Below are 19,620 nucleotides of genomic sequence, written 5' to 3' on the forward strand. Positions count from 1 at the left end.
ATATTAATCATCAATTATAATGAAATTTATTTTTTTTTCCATTAAAATCAACCATCCCTAATTTAACTACAATCATATTTAATTTTTTCTGTTTAAGTTTTTTCTGTTAAAATCAACCATGTTTAGTTTTTTTCCATTAAAATCAACCATCTTTAATTTAACTACAATCAATTATAATTGTATTTATTTTTTCAATATAATTTTTTTCATTAAAATCAATCATGCTTAATTTTTTTTCATTAAAATCAATCATCTCTAATTTAACTACAATAAATTATCTCTATTTCGTCAGCCACAATGACGAAATACTCCCACCTTACCCCTATTTCGTCAATCACAATGACGAAACACCACTATTCAAGTTTATTTTGCCAATATCGTTTGCTAAACTCGAATGTCACTTGTTTGGCCATTGCCAATGACAAAATCTCCGTCTCACTGCTCCACATTAGTCTTTATCTTGTCAGCATACATGGCGGCTCACCTGTATCGTCAGCATGCATGGCAAAATGCCTGAAAAAATAGACCTTCTCCAGAAATACTTTGAAAAGAGATCATATTTAATAAATAATTTTTAAAAGTAATCCTAGGTGAATTTGGCAGAGAAAGATTCAGAGAAGTGTGACGCTGAATTATCAGGCAAGCGCAAACCAACGCGCCAAAAAGCGTCTTTGGTTTTTTATTTTTAATTAATTAAGGTTGTTTAACTTTAGTTTAATGTTCGTTTTTCAAAGTTCAAACAAAATTTAAATTTTACTCCATGATGCTTTCAGGTTTCTAGAGATTTTTGTAATATATTTCTTTTTGTTCTTGCTGGGTAATAGTGGTGGAGAATATGAAAGGGGTGCTAAGAAATCCGTAGCCGTCCCTATTCATTCGTGGAGCTGACCAGGTCCATATTTCCAAGCTTTTTAGTTCGGGCAGTGTAATGTACACGCTCTACCGAGGAGCGTGACGGACACATCTCATTTGCTATTTTTGTTGTTCTATGATCCACTGCAATGTTAACCTAGCAAATTTTGATGGGTTAAATTTTAGAGTTTAATATTTATTTATGTATTATTATTTAATTATAAGTTATTGTTTAAAATATTTGAAGTTAATTTTTTAAGAATGAATAAATTTATCAAAATAATGGTTTATAATTAAATAATTATGTAAAAAATTATATTATTAGATTATGTAAAAAATTATATTATTAGTGTATAATTTTTTTCTTTAAATTTTAACCTATCAAATTTATACAAGTGGAGGGTGATAGGACTCAAAATTTGCAAAATCTCATATTCCATTTTTTTAATGAGTTTAGGTTTAAAAAAAGGGTCAGGATATCTATTGTTGGTCTTGTTCATCTAGAGATTATATATAAAAAAAGAGGAAATTTGATATGTAATATATTTATTAATCTCTGTAAAACTACTTAAAAAGATGTATATAATGAATTTTTATTGGAGGATAAGAAGTGTTTGATATTAGAAAAAAATTTAGTTTTCCAAAAATCTTAGGTTGAAAAACTCAATTTCTCATGTTTAATAAATTTTTAAAAAATGTAATTATTTTTTTCCCAAACTTTCTCATGAGTAAGATAAAAATCTTATTTTTTTTACTATAATAAAAATATCATATTATTTTTATTAAATTATACGATGTGATAAATAATTAAAATAATTAATATAAATACGTGTAACTTTTTTAATTTCTATTAAACTTATCTAACGATTTCTAATGATCAAACAAATAAAATTTATTTATTTTCAAAAAATTTGATTTTTAATATTCATGATTGTCAAATATAAAAAATTTCTCCCCTTTCAAACTGTCCATATCAGGGCATCATCAATAAACTTATTTAAAAAAAACACACACACATTTTTGATATAAAATAAGGTTTAAATTAATAATTAAGTTTAAACGTATCGATATTATAAATTTATTTTAAAACTATTTAAACATGTATAAAATAATTCGGTGGAGTATAGATGGAAAAAATATTTCTATACTTGAATATTAGCGGATAAAATTAGCTATAGAGAGAAAAGAGATGTCTAAATGGATATTCATGAATAATTTAAACGTTTTTTTTCTCTACGCATTTGGAGATGGAGAAGGATGAATCTCATACTGCTTGTACTGGAACTCTGAAAGTATTTGCAGCCAACTAATGTACAATTTACTTAAAATTTCCCTTTCAATAGAGTGAGTTTGTTTAATTTTTTTAAAAAAACAACTTTAGAATAAGTATTTTTATATAAACATTTTTTAATAAACAGATAATATTTACTTTTTAAAATAAGTAACATTTTACTTTTTAAGCAAAAACAATTTAAATAAACATGCTAAAAAACAAAAAATTATTTATTTTATTAAAAGAAATGCTTATTTCAACAAAAAAGTTTAAACAAATTTAGTCAATATAAATGTAGTCATAAGAACTTTATGTTTTGCATATTAGTTTTTTGGGGGTTAATAGGAACATGTTTTATTTGAATTTATACTTTAGATATACTCCAATCTATGATCCAAACAACAAACATCTCTCTCCTTTTTTTTTTTCCTGCTTGATATCAAGTTAATATGAATCAAGGATAATTTAGGGGGGAAAAATTAATTGAGAATAATACAGATTAATGAAATTAACTAATTTTATTATGTGTGTAACATGCCAGCTTTTTTGCTTATAATGGAAACGGGAGGGAGTAGTGATTTTTAGATGATTGCAATAATTTTATTTTTATGAGAATATAACAAATCTTGTACACTTATATTATGGGAGAAAATGATGTGATTTTGGGGATTTAAATTATTTTCCTAAAGAGTACTGGAAGAGAAATTTTAAAAATGGCTAAAGTGATATTTTTCACAAAACTCTTTAATTTATAAATTCGATCAAAATGTTATTTATAACGCCTATTTATCCCCAGAGTTCATAAATAATTTTATTTTTCATCAATGAAGTATTCATGAGTATTGGTAGATATCCTCGAATGCCAAATAATTCACGCGAGGTCTCTAAATAGATCTTCAATCAAGTAACAGAGCAAGTTTTTATTTGGCGGAACGTGTAGTGGGTAGCTACTAGCCACCCCATGATAATTGTTAATATATTCTTAGTATCTCTTATTTCGTTTCTTTCCATAATCTACCAAATAAATTTAGGAGAAATTTCAATATTACTTCTTTATGATTTTGTTTCAATTTCTTTCCAATCATAAAAGTACATTCTATTTCTCATTTATTTTTATCTGTTTTTATTTCCTATTTTATTCACTCTATTTTTTTGTATAAAAAAAACTTGGAATTTTAGATGCATGACTTCGTGGAAGGAAAAATCAAAGGGCAGTAAATGGAAAAGGAGTTTTCTTGGAGGGAGATGAGTAAGTATTGTGATTTATGTATGACTCGTGGGAGATTATATTAGGGTGAAGATAACAAGGATGTTTGATTTTTGCTGATTCGATCGTAGAAAACACGGAAATCCAAGCGAATCACATGTATTTTAACCAATCACCGGTTGCACCGGATTAGAACCACAATGGGCTGTTGTATTCATTCATGCATGGTTTCAGAACACATTCAGTTCCATGATTTTTCGCACACAAAAATACAGATTTGATGTTTGTTCACTTGTTTTAATTTTGCTGACAAATATGATTGACTTTGTCTTTTAGAAATTTTCAGAAGTCAATATATCACTCAATTGCAAGCATCCGTTAACCATTTTTATTTTTTTTTGGCAAATTATAGGAGTACTTGATAGTATGAAGGACATGAAGGTATAATAATATATTACAAAACCATCATTTATCAGTGAAAAAAAGTTCAATAATTAAGATAATCTCTCAATATCGTATTTATCTAGCTAAAATTAATTTGCTATTATAAACATTGTGGTTTTAAATGAACAATACATATTAACATGCGATAAAATAATAATAAAATAAATGCATAGTTTTTTTTTTATAAAAAGATAAATGCATACTCAAATTATGCAAAAGTGTAAGTAAATTAGACATTAAAAAAATACAACGAAGTTAGGATGTTAATGTTTTATATAAGAATGGACGCGAAACGTGCAAGGGTGTAAATTTATGGATAAAATATTGACTTCAACTCTCTATTTATTTAGTTTAAGTCAATCTCTACGATTTTATGCTAATGTGTATTCCCGCTTAAAATAATAGTTTAATAGTACTACTACCCGCTTAATCAGATTTTATTATTCCCGCCTCAATTCATCCGTGCTGCTTTATAAACCAAGTTTTCTGGCTTTTGTCTCCACTCACGTTAATCCTTAAACCTTAAACGTGGACAGTCTTTCTCTATTTTCCAGGTACTTAAAGTTTTGCTCATTTATAAGACTGAAGGGGACATGGTGCTAAGTTTTTTTAATAGCTGGACTTGTAAAATGTGGTTAAAAAATTTATTAAAAATGTTTGTAAAATTCTTTACTACAATTTACAAAATTACAGCATCTAGTATCTTGTTGTATATGTGCATGTAATAAAATTTTTAATATAAAAAATGAAATTTTATTAATATATCATAGGTTCCTTAGAAAGAAAGAAAATGTAAATCACATTTTTAAAATATATTTGGTAATATAAAAAAGATTTCGATCAATTTTAATAATTAAACAAACATTTTTTTTTAAATACCAAAGGATGTGATTTCCTTCTAATATTTTTGAAATAATATTTTCAAAATTAAAAAAGATTTTGTGAAACAAATATCATTGATATTGTTATTTTGGTTAACACCTTTTAGTTTTCTAATGAGGTTATCATACTTGATTAGGTGTCATCTTTTTTTTTTTTCTGCAACACAATTCGTTTTTTTATTAGGCTATGTTGGAAAAGATATTTTAATTAGTTTTTAAATTGTTTTATTAGATAAAAAAACTTGTTTGATTATTCGATAAACAAACTTTTTTAGTAGTTTTTTTTAGTATTTTTTTATATTTTTAAAATACCATTTTCTAACCTTTTATATTTTTTTCACTTTATCATTAATGTATCTATTCATTTTCTTTTTTTTATCTTTTTAAAATAAATAATGATTTATTATTTTTTTGTTATTTTATATTTTCTAATTACTTTAACAATTAATTTTATCGAGCGCTTGTAATTTAATTGTAATTTAATAAATTAATTTTTCTAATTCCAACTAATTTTGATGATCATAATCATTAATGTTGTTTCTTGTAATTGAATGGAATAAACTTCATCAAATTTTTTTAAATCAAGGGATTAAATTGAAGTTCAATAAAGAAACTAAATTAAACTGATTAAATCAATAGAGTAATCAAAATACTAATGTTATGTGTATCCACCTTTAAATTTCAATGGATTGAAATCATTGTGTACTTTTAATTCAGTCAAGGATGAATATATTCTTACTTGTTTATTTTGAAAAGCGTTAAAAAGACATTATTATTATTATTATTATTATTATTATTATTAGAGAGGTTCTCCGTGTTTCTTTACCTATTTTAACTAAAAAGAGAAAAAAATAGAAGTTAAAAAATTAACATGAGAGTAAAGAGTAGTTATTAGAAAAAAAGTAATAAAAATTTAAAAATTGACCTGATAAAATGGCCTAGTAAAATGTGTACACCAAATGAGATATTCTATTTATTATTAGTAAGTATAGATTTAACTAAAAAGGAAAAAATAGAAGTTAAAAAAAATTAACAACATGAGAGTAATGAATAATTATTAGAAGAGAACTAATAAAAAATTAAAAATTAACAAAGTGTAAAATGATTTGGTGAAATGTACACACCAAATGAGATATTTCCTTTATTATTAGTAAGTATAGATTTAACTAAAAAGAAAAAAGAAAAAAAATAGAAGTTAAAAAAAATTAACAACATGAAAGTAATGAGTAATTATTAAGAGAGAAATAATAAAAAATTAAAAATTGACAAAGAGTAAAACGGTACAGTGAAATATGTACTGGGATATCCCTTTATTATTAGCATATATTATTATTTATATATAAAAATTTATTAAAATTATTTTTGAATATAATGTTATTCATGCCTCTAACATATGAGCGAATTGTTATAACTGCAAGACCGCAGTCCAAATGCATTCTGCATTAGTTTTATCTTATACGATTACGAGCAATGGTTTGTCGTGTTAATTCACAAAATACCGGCCCAAAATACAATTTCCTACATCACCTCCAATTGGACACTTATGTTTTACGTGGCCCATGTTTTTATTATTTTCTTCTTCAGGTAATGATTCTTATTATTTACTTGTTGGTTGCTTTTTTTTATCAACAATAAATTTCGAAGTAATGTTTTGAAACTTGAAAATAAAATTTAAATGACTGAAAAAAAATATTTTTTTAAATAAACTAAATCATTCTACTGAACTAGAAGAAAAACAAACATTATCGTGTTTGTCTCTCCTCAATTTTTTTTTATAAATAAGATAAAACAAATGTGTAAGCCAAAACTAAATATCTCTTTTTTATTATTGTTGTAAATGTTGTGTAAAAAAAAATATTATTGTTATAAGTGAGTGATAATGCATAAGGGACCAAAGTTTGATCTTGAAGAACTTAAAAAAAAAAATATGTTGGAACCTGAACTCTTTGAGGATGGAAAGAGGAGAGAGAAAACAATTTAGGCTTAGTAGGAAGGGTTACTTCAGGCAGGAGAGATCAAAAGGGATTCAAATTGTGTTTCAATTACTGATTTTTTTTATAAGATAGAGAAAGACACAATAGTTGTATGGACATCTATTTGTGTTTTTTACTCTCATATTGGAAAAATCCAATACTAAAGATGAGAGAAATTTCATCCGATCAAAAAATAATTTAGAGAAACACTATTGAGTGAGAAAATGAGAGATCCATATAATTTAGTAGCTTAATTATGTGTTAATCCCCAAATGACCTTCAATTAGGCCCAGAGAACTTTCAAATCCCCTCTCTCTTGACAATTCAAGTCCAATCCTCTAGTCCAATGAGCTTGAATTTTTTTAAAAGAAGTGCTTAGCCAAATTGATGCAAGATCTTAATTAGGATTAATGTGCTTAATAATCTAGATGGCACTAATAACTCATGATAGTAGTATATTAGTCAATAAACACGTTCAGAGACTAGTTTAGTGTATTTTTCTATTCCAGCAAGGCTCCTTGTGAAATGTGCATCTGACATCAAATATTTCAAATAATACCATTTTAATATAAAGCGTAGAATTAATTCAAATTTGCACATAAGTTGAAATGTTGGATGGTGAATACTAATAGCTAATATTATTATTTGATTGTTTGCTCACATAAAATAATGGGATTTTTTTGTTTATTTTATAGCACAATCTTAATTTCAATAAAATTAATTGCTAAGACTTACACATGAATTGTAATTAATTATGTTTTATACTAAACAATATTTTCACTTATGAATTGTATCAATTAAATTGTTTGGTTGCGGTGAGTTGGAGAAAAGAGGGGAGAATGGGAGATTGGAGAGTGGTGAGTGTGGGTTTGATTTTTGGCAGAAAACGGTGGGTTTTGTTTGAGATGAAATTGCAAATGCCAGAGATGAGTTTGTGTGAGTTTCAACATTCTGGGGTAGCAATAGCAAGAATGAAATTGAAACACATTGATTGTCCACGTGTAAGGCCTAACCTTGGCCACGCCTACAAAATCCGAGTCCAATGTTAAAACCAGCCGAAGCTTGAACCCTCGTTGTAGAGCAAAAAAAAAAAAAAAAAAAGTTATAGCAGAGCAACTTATTTTAATAAGTTTTACTACAGCTGTCAAAGAAAAAGATTTACTACAAAGTTTATTGAAAAAAATAAAGAAAAACTTATATAAAAATCATAAGTCATTCTCATAAGTGTATCCCCTTCCAAATTTCGAATGGACAATGCCAAACATTCACATCACATTTATTTAAGGTTTATTAAAAAAATATTTTTTAAGGTTTTGTTAATGTGAATATTTTAAGAGATAAAAGTAGGTTTTTTTTCTTGATAAAAAATTTTCATTTTCATTTTCTAGACATAAAGTTTTAAACTCTTTAAAGCCAATGTAAAAAAAAAAAAACTGTCACATTTGAGTTTTATTGAAAAATCATGTTAAAAGAGATGTAAGTGAATTTTTTTATTAAGAAAACATTAATTATTATACCTAAAATATAAAGTCACTTATTTATTCTTTTTTATCAATAAAATACTTTTTTTTCACTTTTATTTATGCATTTGTATGTTAGTTAATCTTTTTTTACCAATAAAGTTATTACAAATCTAAATATAAAAGTCATTTTACATTGACAAACATCACTGTTAAAAGAAAGTTTTAAAATATATTTGTTAATATTAATTCGAATTTAATTTATATGTATTATCAATATAATGTTTTTTTTACAGACATCTAATCTAATAAGAATTTACGTTGTTGTCACATTATATCATTATAAGAATTAAAATGATGCAGCAGTATGTTATTGGATGTTTGTATATTTTTTTATATAAAATTATGCATATAAATTAAACTCTATTAATTATTAATAAAAATATTAAGAATAATTTATATATGTATATTCTTAAAATAAAATAGAGGCTTTTAATTTCGAGAACTTGAGAGATGGCAAGCATTATTTTTATTTCTAAATTTATTTTGAAGATCTCCAAAAATAAAGAATCTCTATCTTTGACCCGCGAGAGAGAAAAAAATCTTAAATTCAAGACATCAAATAGGCCAATGCCGAATCAAAAGCTGAACTGTTATTACAAAGGAAGAATATTTTCAAAAATCGATACTTTTTTTACTTATAAAATACTATCTACTACTACCTTTAAAAAAACGTACCGACTACGGAATATTTAAATATACTTATTTCTTTTTATAATCCACACACTTTAACAAATTTCTTTTAATTTCTTATTTTATTAGTTAAAATTTATTAAAAATTATACAAGATTATGAATAAAAATTATAAAATAAAGCATGAGACTTATATAATTTTATAATTTTTAATCATTAAAAATAATAAAAAATTTATTACAAAGAATGTGCTAATAATATTTTTTATTTTTTATATATAGTACTAGTGAAAGTGAAAAAAAAAAAAAAAACCTGTGAGTGTGACTTGTTTCATGGCTGTACCCATGGGGTGCAAAGTGCAAACTAGCGTGAAAAGGCTTTGCACAATTTTTCTTTTTAGCTACAACTAAACGAGACATGGCATGGCCACCACCCCCGTCTACGTATAAAAGGCATTTACCTTCCTGAAACTTCTCGCTTCTCTTGAGCCACGGATGCAAACACAACTTTACTCTAAATCCATATCCTCGTTGTGGCCAGCCAAGCAGAGAGAGAAACTAGAGCCAGAAAGAGAAACAAAGAGAGCGAGAGCGAGAGCGAAAACACCTCAACGTCGTCGTCGTAGCCGAGAGGTTCCTCGCAATGGTGGACCCCTACGTGCTCGGATGGATCATATGCGCCGTGCTCAGCCTCGTCGCGCTTCGCAATTTCGCTTTCGCGCGGAAGAACCGTTGCCATTCGTCTGAGACCGATGCCACTCGCCGCGCGGAAAATGTCACCACCGCCGCCGGAGAATGCAGATCCTCGAGTCGCGACGGCGACGTTGACGTCATTATTGTCGGAGCTGGTGTCGCCGGCTCCGCTCTCGCTCACACTCTCGGCAAGGTATTTTGGAATTTGATCTCTCCTTTCTGTTTCGATTTCGATGCCTGTTTCTTCGTCGTCTACGCATTCCTCTTGTTGCGTTTTATCCGAAACCTGACAAAAAACGCGTTGTCGTTTCTTCGATGACGGAATTCGATTGGTTGATGATAATAGCGGATGTGCATTTTGATTTACGGTTTTATTTGCGAGTATGATCAATTAAGTTTCGGTTGCATAGTTGCAGGCTTTAGCGTTACAGAAACAGAAATTATTAGAGGAAGGCACAGTGCTTGGAAAAAGTTGCTCTCTGAGTGCTTATTGATTTTGCTCTTATGTTGAGATTTGAGAGAAGAATGTTTGGAATATTGCTTTTCTTCGTAGCTTCGGCGATTTGAAATTAATGTTACGTTTGTCTCTGATTTTATTGTTAAACCACGTGTGTTGAAGAAAAATTACAATACTCAGTTGGCAGGTGATGGATCTTGCACCTGAAGACCTTGAACATCGAATACACTGGAGTTTGAATATTTTTGTTTTTTCTTCTAAGCGGCTGAAATATAATTTGTGAGATTTAGGATGAACAAGACGTTAGGTATATATGTTTCTGAAAATTGAGTTGTTTTTCAATTTTAAGATGTTAATGTTGCACGACATCTTTGCTTTTAATCTAAAGCTGCTGGTTGTTTAGAGGTATTTACAGAGAGACGGAAATAAACTGTTTGATTTTTACTATTACTTTATTCTGCGTCCAATTTAACGTGAGGCCAGAAAATTTCACTTTTACTGATGGAGATTCTTTATTTATATTTGACGGTGATGTTTATATGGCTTAATTGTAGTCGTTAGTTGTTATTTGTTAAATAAGTTATTAATTATTAATTTTGAAAGATGACCACTAACTTTTCTGGTTGTGCATGGGAAGGGGGATCTGTGAGACTCTGATCTTGAACTTTACTTTTTTAGGTTATGCGGTCCAGCTGGTTCTCTCCTCACCTTCCTCTCGTCCTTTTTTGTGAAATTTTTTTTGGGGTGTACAGGATGAAGAAAGAGATATGTAGAAAGAAAATGAAGACAAAGAGAGAAACTAATAGATACATAAATGATGCGATTTAAAACGAATAGACTGATAAGAAGAAAAGTAAGATGAAAGTGAGACTTAAAAGAAACTGAATGTATGAGTATAATAACCTTTTTTTTTCTAGTAATTTTTGTGTTGTGGAGTTGTGACGATGATCAATTATAGCCGAGGCATTTGTTTTGGGATGTTTAAGTACTGTTTTCTAAAACAGATTCTTTATGAAGTTTTGACAGCATAATTATTATCTAATGTAGGATGGGCGTCGGGTACTTGTCATTGAAAGAGATTTGAGTGAACAAGACCGAATTGTTGGGGAGTTGCTACAACCTGGAGGCTATCTCAAATTAATTGAGCTGGGACTTGAAGGTAGTGCAAACTCAACTATGTGCATTTTGCATATGATATTTTTTCTAGATTGTGGCTGATCGTGAGTGCTGGAAATACACATAAAACTTTTGGTCCTTTTATCTCTGGCTAGAGCAAAATGGAGAATGACCATGGATTGTCTACTAATGCAGATTGTGTGGAGAAAATTGATGCTCAACTAGTGTTTGGTTATGCTCTTTTCAAGGATGGGAAGCACACAAGACTCTCTTATCCCTTGGAAAAGTTTCACTCAGATGTTGCTGGCAGAAGCTTTCACAATGGGCGTTTTATTCAGAGGATGAGAGAGAAGGCTGCCTCCCTTTCCAAGTATTGTTTCTTCCTTCACGTCGCAGTCCCTGTTTGTCTTATAAGAAATTGACTTGCTACGTTGTTGCACCTACCTACTACACTACACAGGATTTAGATTTTGAAAAGCTCATCATTTTACCTTGTTTCAATTTTTTTCTCATGGATGCCATTTGAATTGACTTGGCTAGATTTTTTGATCATGTTACTTTGGTTTGAAGTTATTCATGCAATCAGGTTGTACCCCTATATCTGATCATACATACAGACATATGCTATAAGTGCTCACTATTGTTAGTCAATATAAATTCAGAACATTCTAAACTTTGACCTGAAGGTACTTGTTCACATAGAGTATATATTTATTTGCTTAATTATTTTTTATTTATCAGTGTACGACTGGAGCAAGGAACAGTCACTTCCCTACTTGAAGAGAAGGGGGTTATTAAAGGTGTGCACTACAAAACGAAGGATAGTCAAGAATTATCAGCTTGTGCACCCCTTACCGTTGTTTGTGATGGCTGTTTCTCAAACTTGCGCCGATCTCTTTGTAATCCTAAGGTGATTAACTTTTCAGCTTATTAAGCTTAAATACACGATTTAGTTTCCGGAGTCAAATAAAATTGGTTTCTCTCTATATGAAGTAACAGACACCCTTACAATGAATCAGCATTTTGCTATTATTCTTGGAAGTTTCCTCTCATCTCCCGGTTAAATGTTCTTGTTAGTCATGCCTGTACAGATGAGTAGTCTAGAATTCCTGATTACTGGTATTTTATATTGCTTTGCTTACAGGTAGATGTTCCCTCTCATTTCGTTGGCTTAATTTTGGAGAGTTGTGAACTTCCTTATGCTAATCATGGCCATGTCATACTGGGAGATCCTTCGCCAGTTCTGTTCTATCGGATAAGTAGTTCAGAAATTCGTTGTCTGGTTGATGTTCCTGGTCAGAAGGTTCCATCTATTTCGAATGGTGAAATGACAAATTATTTGAAGACAGTGGTAGCTCCACAGGTATCCTATTTATGCCAAAGGTTCTACAAATTGTTTTTAAACCTTGAGACGCAATTTATTTCAATCTCAAAGAGAGCAGTACTTTATTTTTCCATCTCAGTTAATAGTGTCATAATGATAAGGGGAAAATTAATGCAGATTCCACCTGAGCTTCATGACTCATTCGTAGCTGCAGTGGACAAAGGCAACATCAGGACAATGCCAAACAGAAGCATGCCAGCAGCTCCTTATCCTACGCCCGGAGCCCTGTTGATGGGAGATGCATTCAACATGCGCCATCCTCTAACCGGGGGTGGAATGACTGTGGCATTATCTGACATAGTAGTGCTGCGAAATCTTCTGAGACCTTTGCGTGACCTGAATGATGCACCTGGCCTTTGCAAATACCTAGAATCCTTTTATACCTTACGCAAGGTAATCCAGGCAACCAGCTCTTTGTGCTATATACTTTTCCTTTTTGAATTAGAAAAATGAATAAACGATCATGAAGCCACGTCGTTTTGCTTGTTACCTAAACTAAATCTTTCTATTTGTAGCCTGTGGCATCCACTATAAATACGTTGGCAGGAGCACTTTACAAGGTTTTTTGCGCATCACCTGATCCAGCAAGGAAGGAAATGCGCCAAGCTTGCTTCGATTATCTTAGTCTTGGAGGTCTATTCTCGGAAGGGCCAGTCTCTTTGCTTTCAGGATTAAACCCTCGGCCCTTGAGCCTGGTTCTCCATTTCTTTGCTGTTGCAATATATGGTGTTGGCCGTTTACTGCTACCATTTCCTTCACCTAAACGGATGTGGATTGGAGTCCGATTAATTTCTGTGAGTAGCAACAATTTTGTATTCAATTGTTTTCTAATCTAGATAATTAATCGGAAAGCCCTCATTCATCTAACGGCAAAAAACACTTTTATCTTTTGTCAGAGTGCATCTGGAATCATCTTGCCAATAATTAAGGCAGAAGGAGTCCGTCAGATGTTCTTCCCTGCAACTGTTCCAGCTTACTATAGAAATCCCCCGGCCCAATAAATGTGAGTTCCGTGAACCCATCATGAGTCATTCAAGATGAGCCACCAGTGTTTTCCATTCAGAAAATTAACGGGTTCAATTGAGATGTTTGCAAACAATCTGGCTTTAGTGTCATGTAAAGTCGATTTTAAATTAAATGTTTGATTTGTTAATCTTCTTAAACGAGGTGTAATTCAAGGCGCAATTCAAACTGAGAACATAAAATAAACGATCCCGAGGAATATAACTGAATTCAAACTGAGAACATAAAATAAATAAACGATCCCGAGGAATATAACTGAAAACTTGATACCAATAGTTTCGTGCATGTTGCCAAAGTAGAAATATCGATCACCGTTTAGCATACAGTAACAACATATTAGTGATTTTAGGGCAACCCCTTCCCAGAATTAAAAAAAAATAGTGAAAGACAAAAATAAGATTTCAACAAGTACTAAAAAAACCTAAATAAGAAATATGAAAGAGACACTAATAAACATCTAAAAACGGACGAACAATTATGCCCATTTCTGTATGGGGCAATATTTCAATCTTCGGAAAGCATTGGGGTCTAGGGCCCTGCCTCTTTCTACGGCTTATATAAGCCTTCTTATGTTACCCTGCGTTCGATGCTTGGCAATGACATAGCCACTCAATCAAGTCATGCTGCCAACAATTGTACTTGATTACCAGACTTCGTACAAGCATTATGCAAGTCTGTTAAAAAGCATTACATTCTATTTATTGAAGGGGGAAAAACGGAATCGAACTGCTATCGTTAGTATAATCTTACACATAAAGCTAAGATTCCATGTTTTTCAAGCCAACTCACACATACAATCCAGCTTCGATACCAAAAAGGACACCAAAAGAAACCTGCGTCATTTTTCCTTTATTACCATCAATGATGCTTTTTGCACCTACCAAATCCAATCTCTATTCAGGAATCTAGTTGCAGTAGTTTGCTAAATAGGAAAACACTTTTTAAGTTGCTACGAGGTAGTCTCTGTCTAATTGATAATTGGTCGACAAAAAACGATAGACAAATAAAGTTGGCAGTTAAAATCTAAACTCCAAAGTGAAAATGCCTAATAAAAGAACGTTACGTTCGTGGTAAAAAAAATCTAAACTCCAAAGTGAAAATGCCTAATAAAAGAACGTTACGTTCGTGGTAAAACCTGAGCTTGTAAATAAAAATAGGATAATGAATGGGTCATCAAAATCAAACCAAGTGTTAGTGATGTGACTAACAACATTACAATGTTTGACAAGGATACTGCAAGCAACGCGTGTCTAACATAATATGTGGTAAAATAAATAGTGCATATATTGTGAGTAAATAGTTTGGCTACTTTGAAGGGCTCCAACTGTGTACAGGAAGTGAATGGCCCAACACAACCCCTAGAATCATAATTAGATACATAACCTTATATTTGATGAATTTCAAAATTTAAAAAAGAAGAATCATAATCTAATTCTCTAATCATTGCCGAAAATTTACTCACAGCACAACTATATTTTAGCTGGATGATAATTCAATGAAGTAATGAGGAACTTTATTAATTAGTTGAAATACCTCGCATCCTTTCCAGTCCCAGGATAGTTGGGCAGATTTAGGGGCAACTACAAATGATGGTTCTTTCTTTCCTGTTTTATGGCCTCGTATGAAGTCAACACTTCCTTGAACTTTGCCTCAGCTGCCACTGTAACAATTTCACATACAAGGATCTGTGATTGATAATATAATGGCTTGAGGCTACAAGATTGTATGAACTGATCATAAGTCAATACTTACCTATATTATCCTGGTTCTGATCAGGATGATACTCCTTGGCCTTGGTCCTAAATGCTGTCTGCAGAGAGGAGAGAATAATTTATTTATAAATGAAATGAGGACAGAATAACAAGGTGATGTAGACAACAGAGGGCAATTATCAATTATCAATACCAACATATTTAACAAAAATATGAAGAGAGAACACACTACAGGAAATCAAATCAGGACTAATTCATGACAATTATGTGACTGAAGATAGAACAGAAGTGTTCAAGAATTATGGCAGGCTTATAATTTGTCTGGAGCAATAAGCACAAAGCATACGTGACACCATGGCATGATTTTATATGGTTTCAATAATTTCGAACAGAATAGTTATGAAACTAGTGTTCAAGAAAACCCACCATTAATGTTGTACTATCAATGAAGTTTCAATTACAGTAACATGTTACATATCATAGAAGCTGAAAGTAAAATAAGCTGACACATTTTTTTTTATCAAGACAAGTATGATGCATACAGTAACTCATGGATAAAATCTCAGCATCTGATTCTGCAAGGCATTTGTGACAAAAAGATAAGTTACCTTAATCTCAGCTTCTGAATATGGTGTTTTTCTAAACCTGAGGTCCATCAAAAGAAAGTTAAATTCAATGTCTAATCATGAATGTAAAACAAGCATGCTAACTTACCATACAAATAGTAACACACTCATGTATGGGTCTTTAAGTATTTATGAAGTTACATTCAAGCAAAAATATGGATAAACCATTGCAAGTTGTTAGAGGATTAGAAATTAATAACAGATGATGGCTTTGTTGAATTAGAAAAAGAACACACACAGTTACAGTATAAAAATACCATTCCCTTTTCCAGAACGTGGTATGGTGGTACTCCTCGAAAGATTCACAATCACACAATGATCCCCACACCCCTTCATACTCCTGCTCTAGAATACCTGGCCCCCCTCCCCAAAAGCAGCTAGTCACACAAAACTAACTCCCACCTATTCAGCTATTCGGCTAACAACTGCCTCTCCTTCACATGGAATACCCTCTTCATCTTCGAGTAAACTCTCCATCCCGTGGGTTTCTTTTGAGTCAGGTCCAGAACATGATCCACTTGGGCCTGTTCCTCCTCTCTACTCTATGCCCCCAGTTCAATCACAAGTTGCTTGTTGCAATTTATTAGTAGATATTAGATATCAAACTCACATACTTGATGAATTTGAACTAAACTTAAAACTAAAAATTCATAACCATAAGATCCAATGCAATTCATAATTAGTCACGCAAGTGATAACATAAGTTTTACGTAAGAGATACATTTGAAACCATGCTTTCTTAAAAGAGAACAGAACAAAGAGCAAGTAGACAAAAGACAAATCACAGAACAGAGGCACAAACAAATTGCTGAGAAGAGCAACAACAGAGAGCACAACAAAGAGAAACTGAAGCCGAAGGCAGATCTGCGACCCTCAAGGCAAAAAGATGTGAACAACTTTAAATGGTTGAGAAATTAGGGTTTTGAGTCAAAGAAGGGCACAGGGGAACTAGGGCACTCGTCATGCGACTAGAAGGAGCTTTGAAATGTACGAAATGGAGTGAAAATTGGATGAAAAGTTAGGTTTTTCATATCAGGTAATAAAATCTGAACTAGAGAATCCACCTGAAATTGGATTAGCTATCGCACAATTCTACAGACAAGATCATCATCCTTGCTGTAATCTCAGAGTCGTGATTCAACAACCAATCCAACTCACATCTGCCCCCAAAGATCACAGAATTGTGCAGTCTCACAATCTTAATTGTGATGTCAACAATGTTGCTTAAAATGAGAATGCTCATTGAATGCTCTGGATGTATTATATATGGAACCCACAATAATATTCTCCTTATCAGACCATTTCTTCCTCTTTACACAAGTCTCATTTTTTTCTATAATATGATGAACAGCTATATTGTACTTCCTCAAGTAATGTAAGAAAAATATGGTATTTCCTAAGAAACCAATATTAGATGGACCATTATCCAAGATTTCTGTGAGTACCTGTCGAGACCCAAAACTGAGTAATGATGTGATAATGCATAGTTTCCACTCTCTCTTGGAGTTTCTTGATAATTAGTCCTCTTGTCTCTAAAGGATGTATCAGCCTTCCAGTACCAATCTTCTCTTTGGAAATGCTGATGATATGCACCAGGACCACTTCCCCTCCAGCTCTCATAGCTTCTTTTATACTTATTCCTTTCTCTGTTAAACACACTTTGCATACGCCTTATTCGTTCCTGCAAAGAGTAGATGGAAAACCACTGAGTGGTGAGTGATGCAGAATGAAGAAGCATATTTAAGGATTATCATGACATTCACATAAATTTTAGAATTTTCTATTATTAAAGAAGATCTTTCATCAATTTTAGGGATTTGATCTTTAAAAAATTCTAGGTTTCTTAATCTTAGGAAAATACAATCATATTAAGATTTCTTATTAGATATGATTCAACTAAGTCTCATATTTTAGAAAATTCATATTTGATTAGGATTTTATATCTCATTTAGATTTATCTAGTAATTCATCTTTGTTTATAAACACATTTTAAGTGCCTTGTATTATTAAGACTTTTCTGCATAATTATAATATTGAGATTTACTTTTTCCTCAAAACCTCAGAGTATCAGAAACTCAGTAAGAGTACTTTTGCCCAAGAGAAGAAGTACTCTAGTCAGCCCTAGATGAGTCCCCACAGCTTAGGTTTATTGTTCTACAACACCTTGGCTGCTAAGGTGCCTATAATAACCATCCAATCCAACATTCGCGCAAGCTAAAATTTGCATTTCTTTCTGGCTCACTGTGAGGCATTAAAATTTGGTTTCTTCCCAAAATAGTGATTCAACCTACTGAAAAAAATATAGCATGACACATCTTTCCGTCTCAAATTTGTAAAGTAAAATGCAAAGTCCATATAGATAGCAAGAGGACTTGTTACAAAAAAAAAGAAAAAGATGACAAGAGGAGTGCTAGCAACATAATCTCTAAGTGTCTAACACACTCCTTTTATCACACTCTCTACTTTGGTTAAAATTTATTGAAAACTACAAAATCGAGGCTCTTAGATAATAATAACAATAAAAGTACACAAGTAGAGAGAATAAGAAAAGAAAACGAACAAAAAAACTCACCACTCTTTCCATCTCCTCCTCTAACTCTTCTTGCATTCGCTTATTGTGCCTCCTCCATGCCTCTTCCTGTAAAGCTGATCGGAAAGAACCATTTCTCTCTCCTTTCCAGGATGACTGTGTCCTCGATAGTTACAACAACGATTTATGTGTTCAATGAATCAAAACCATACACAGTTAGTTTCACCATGAATTGAATCTCTCTGTTACAAGAAGACCGAGAAGAGAAAAACATATACTCTTCAGATCTCACACACGCAAATCATCCTAATAACACACGACGAAACGCATATTTTCATTGAATAACATTAAAAAAACGTGAATTACTAATTCGATCACTATTAGATTTCAGTTTTCAATGCCTTTAGTTCGTAACAAATTTGAAATTCACTTTCCGTACCTGAGTATAGAACCATTCAACACTCCTCCGCAGCTGACCGACCTACAAATTCGGAAGCAATTGTAATATTCTAAACGCTAAATTTTAAATAAAATAAAAAAATTCATAACTGAAATCTTCTCGAACAAAACCTAAGATCGATTGAGTAAAACAAATTGAAGAAAGAGCAATCACCGCAAAGGTAGTGACGGTGGCGCCAATTAAGCCGAAGAGAATAGCTCCCCAAATCCTATTGTTGTCTTTGCCTTTATCTTTCTCCGCGTCCTCCTTCATTTCGTAAACGAATATAGCATTCAACGACTTCGATCACCTACTTCACAACGCAAACAATGAAGCAAGCACACACATCCTTTGCCGCACTTTTTCTATCTTCGCTTTATTCGCAACTCGCCATTGGAAGTCGCAATTTACAAACTCTCCCCACTCGTGAGACTTTTTTTATTTTGTTAATTGTAATAAATACGCGGTTAGTTTAGTTATTATTAACGAGCCTAAGGAAACTAACAAATGGGCCGAAGCGAATAAAGAAAGTGGGCCCTGGCAAAGCAGTTGCTTTGGGCACCCAGCATTTTTGTCGGTACATCTAGCAGCATAGTGAAAGAGTTAAAATATCCTTCATCTTTTTTACAGATAGGCAATCCGTATAATTCTTACATATTGGCGACCCATATAATTCATATGGATTGACGATAATCCGTATGAGGTTTTTTTTAACTCATACATATTGTTGATCCATATAAGTTTTTTTTAACTCATCCAGAATATTAATCCACATGAATCATATGGATTATCAATCCGTATAGTTATAGGAATTGTCAATCCGTACGTTTTAATTTTTTAAAAATGATTTATTTAGAA

At 31.6% G+C, this 19,620-nt stretch overlaps 2 protein-coding genes across 8 annotated transcripts; one reads left to right on the forward strand and one right to left on the reverse strand.

The window, feature by feature from the left end:
• The first annotated feature begins 9,186 nt into the window (after nt 1–9,186).
• On the forward strand, nt 9,187–13,595 carry LOC100820031 (squalene monooxygenase SE1). Its single transcript, XM_003525914.5, has 8 exons — nt 9,187–9,668; nt 10,980–11,091; nt 11,244–11,418; nt 11,790–11,958; nt 12,193–12,411; nt 12,550–12,825; nt 12,948–13,226; nt 13,329–13,595. Exons 1-8 carry the CDS (start codon nt 9,426–9,428, stop codon nt 13,431–13,433), a joined length of 1,578 nt encoding a protein of 525 aa, XP_003525962.1. The 5' UTR covers nt 9,187–9,425; the 3' UTR covers nt 13,434–13,595.
• Nucleotides 13,596–13,707: 112 nt separating this feature from the next.
• LOC100776208 (uncharacterized) lies at nt 13,708–19,214 on the reverse strand. 7 transcript variants are annotated; one of them, XR_001388585.3, is made up of 8 exons: nt 18,937–19,214; nt 18,763–18,804; nt 18,366–18,479; nt 17,239–17,474; nt 15,776–15,812; nt 15,208–15,265; nt 14,989–15,140; nt 13,708–14,078 (listed from the first exon to the last, which is right to left on the reverse strand). XR_001388585.3 is itself a non-coding variant. In XM_006580910.3 (8 exons), the coding sequence occupies exons 1-7, from the start codon at nt 19,033–19,035 to the stop codon at nt 15,036–15,038; spliced, it is 666 nt and encodes a 221-aa protein (XP_006580973.1). In that variant the 5' UTR covers nt 19,036–19,212; the 3' UTR covers nt 13,708–14,078; nt 14,989–15,035.
• Between the last annotated feature and the right edge of the window lie 406 nt (nt 19,215–19,620).

The sequence above is a fragment of the Glycine max genome, chromosome 6, assembly GCF_000004515.6.
Source record: "Glycine max cultivar Williams 82 chromosome 6, Glycine_max_v4.0, whole genome shotgun sequence".
NCBI lineage: Eukaryota > Viridiplantae > Streptophyta > Magnoliopsida > Fabales > Fabaceae > Glycine > Glycine max.

Excerpts from the sequence above, each read along its gene's own strand:
- LOC100820031 (XM_003525914.5), top strand. The coding sequence starts at position 9,426 with ATGGTGGACCCCTACGTGCTCGGATGGATCATATGCGCCGTGCTCAGC. Across the intron at positions 11,959-12,192 it reads GATCTCTTTGTAATCCTAAG|GTAGATGTTCCCTCTCATTT; the intron begins GTGATTAACTTT and ends CTTTGCTTACAG. Across the intron at positions 13,227-13,328 it reads TTGGAGTCCGATTAATTTCT|AGTGCATCTGGAATCATCTT; the intron begins GTGAGTAGCAAC and ends ATCTTTTGTCAG.
- LOC100776208 (XM_006580910.3), bottom strand. The coding sequence starts at position 19,035 with ATGAAGGAGGACGCGGAGAAAGATAAAGGCAAAGACAACAATAGGATT. Across the intron at positions 17,475-18,365 it reads AGGAGGAGATGGAAAGAGTG|GAACGAATAAGGCGTATGCA; the intron begins GTGAGTTTTTTT and ends TACTCTTTGCAG. Across the intron at positions 15,116-15,207 it reads TCAGAACCAGGATAATATAG|TGGCAGCTGAGGCAAAGTTC; the intron begins GTAAGTATTGAC and ends AAATTGTTACAG.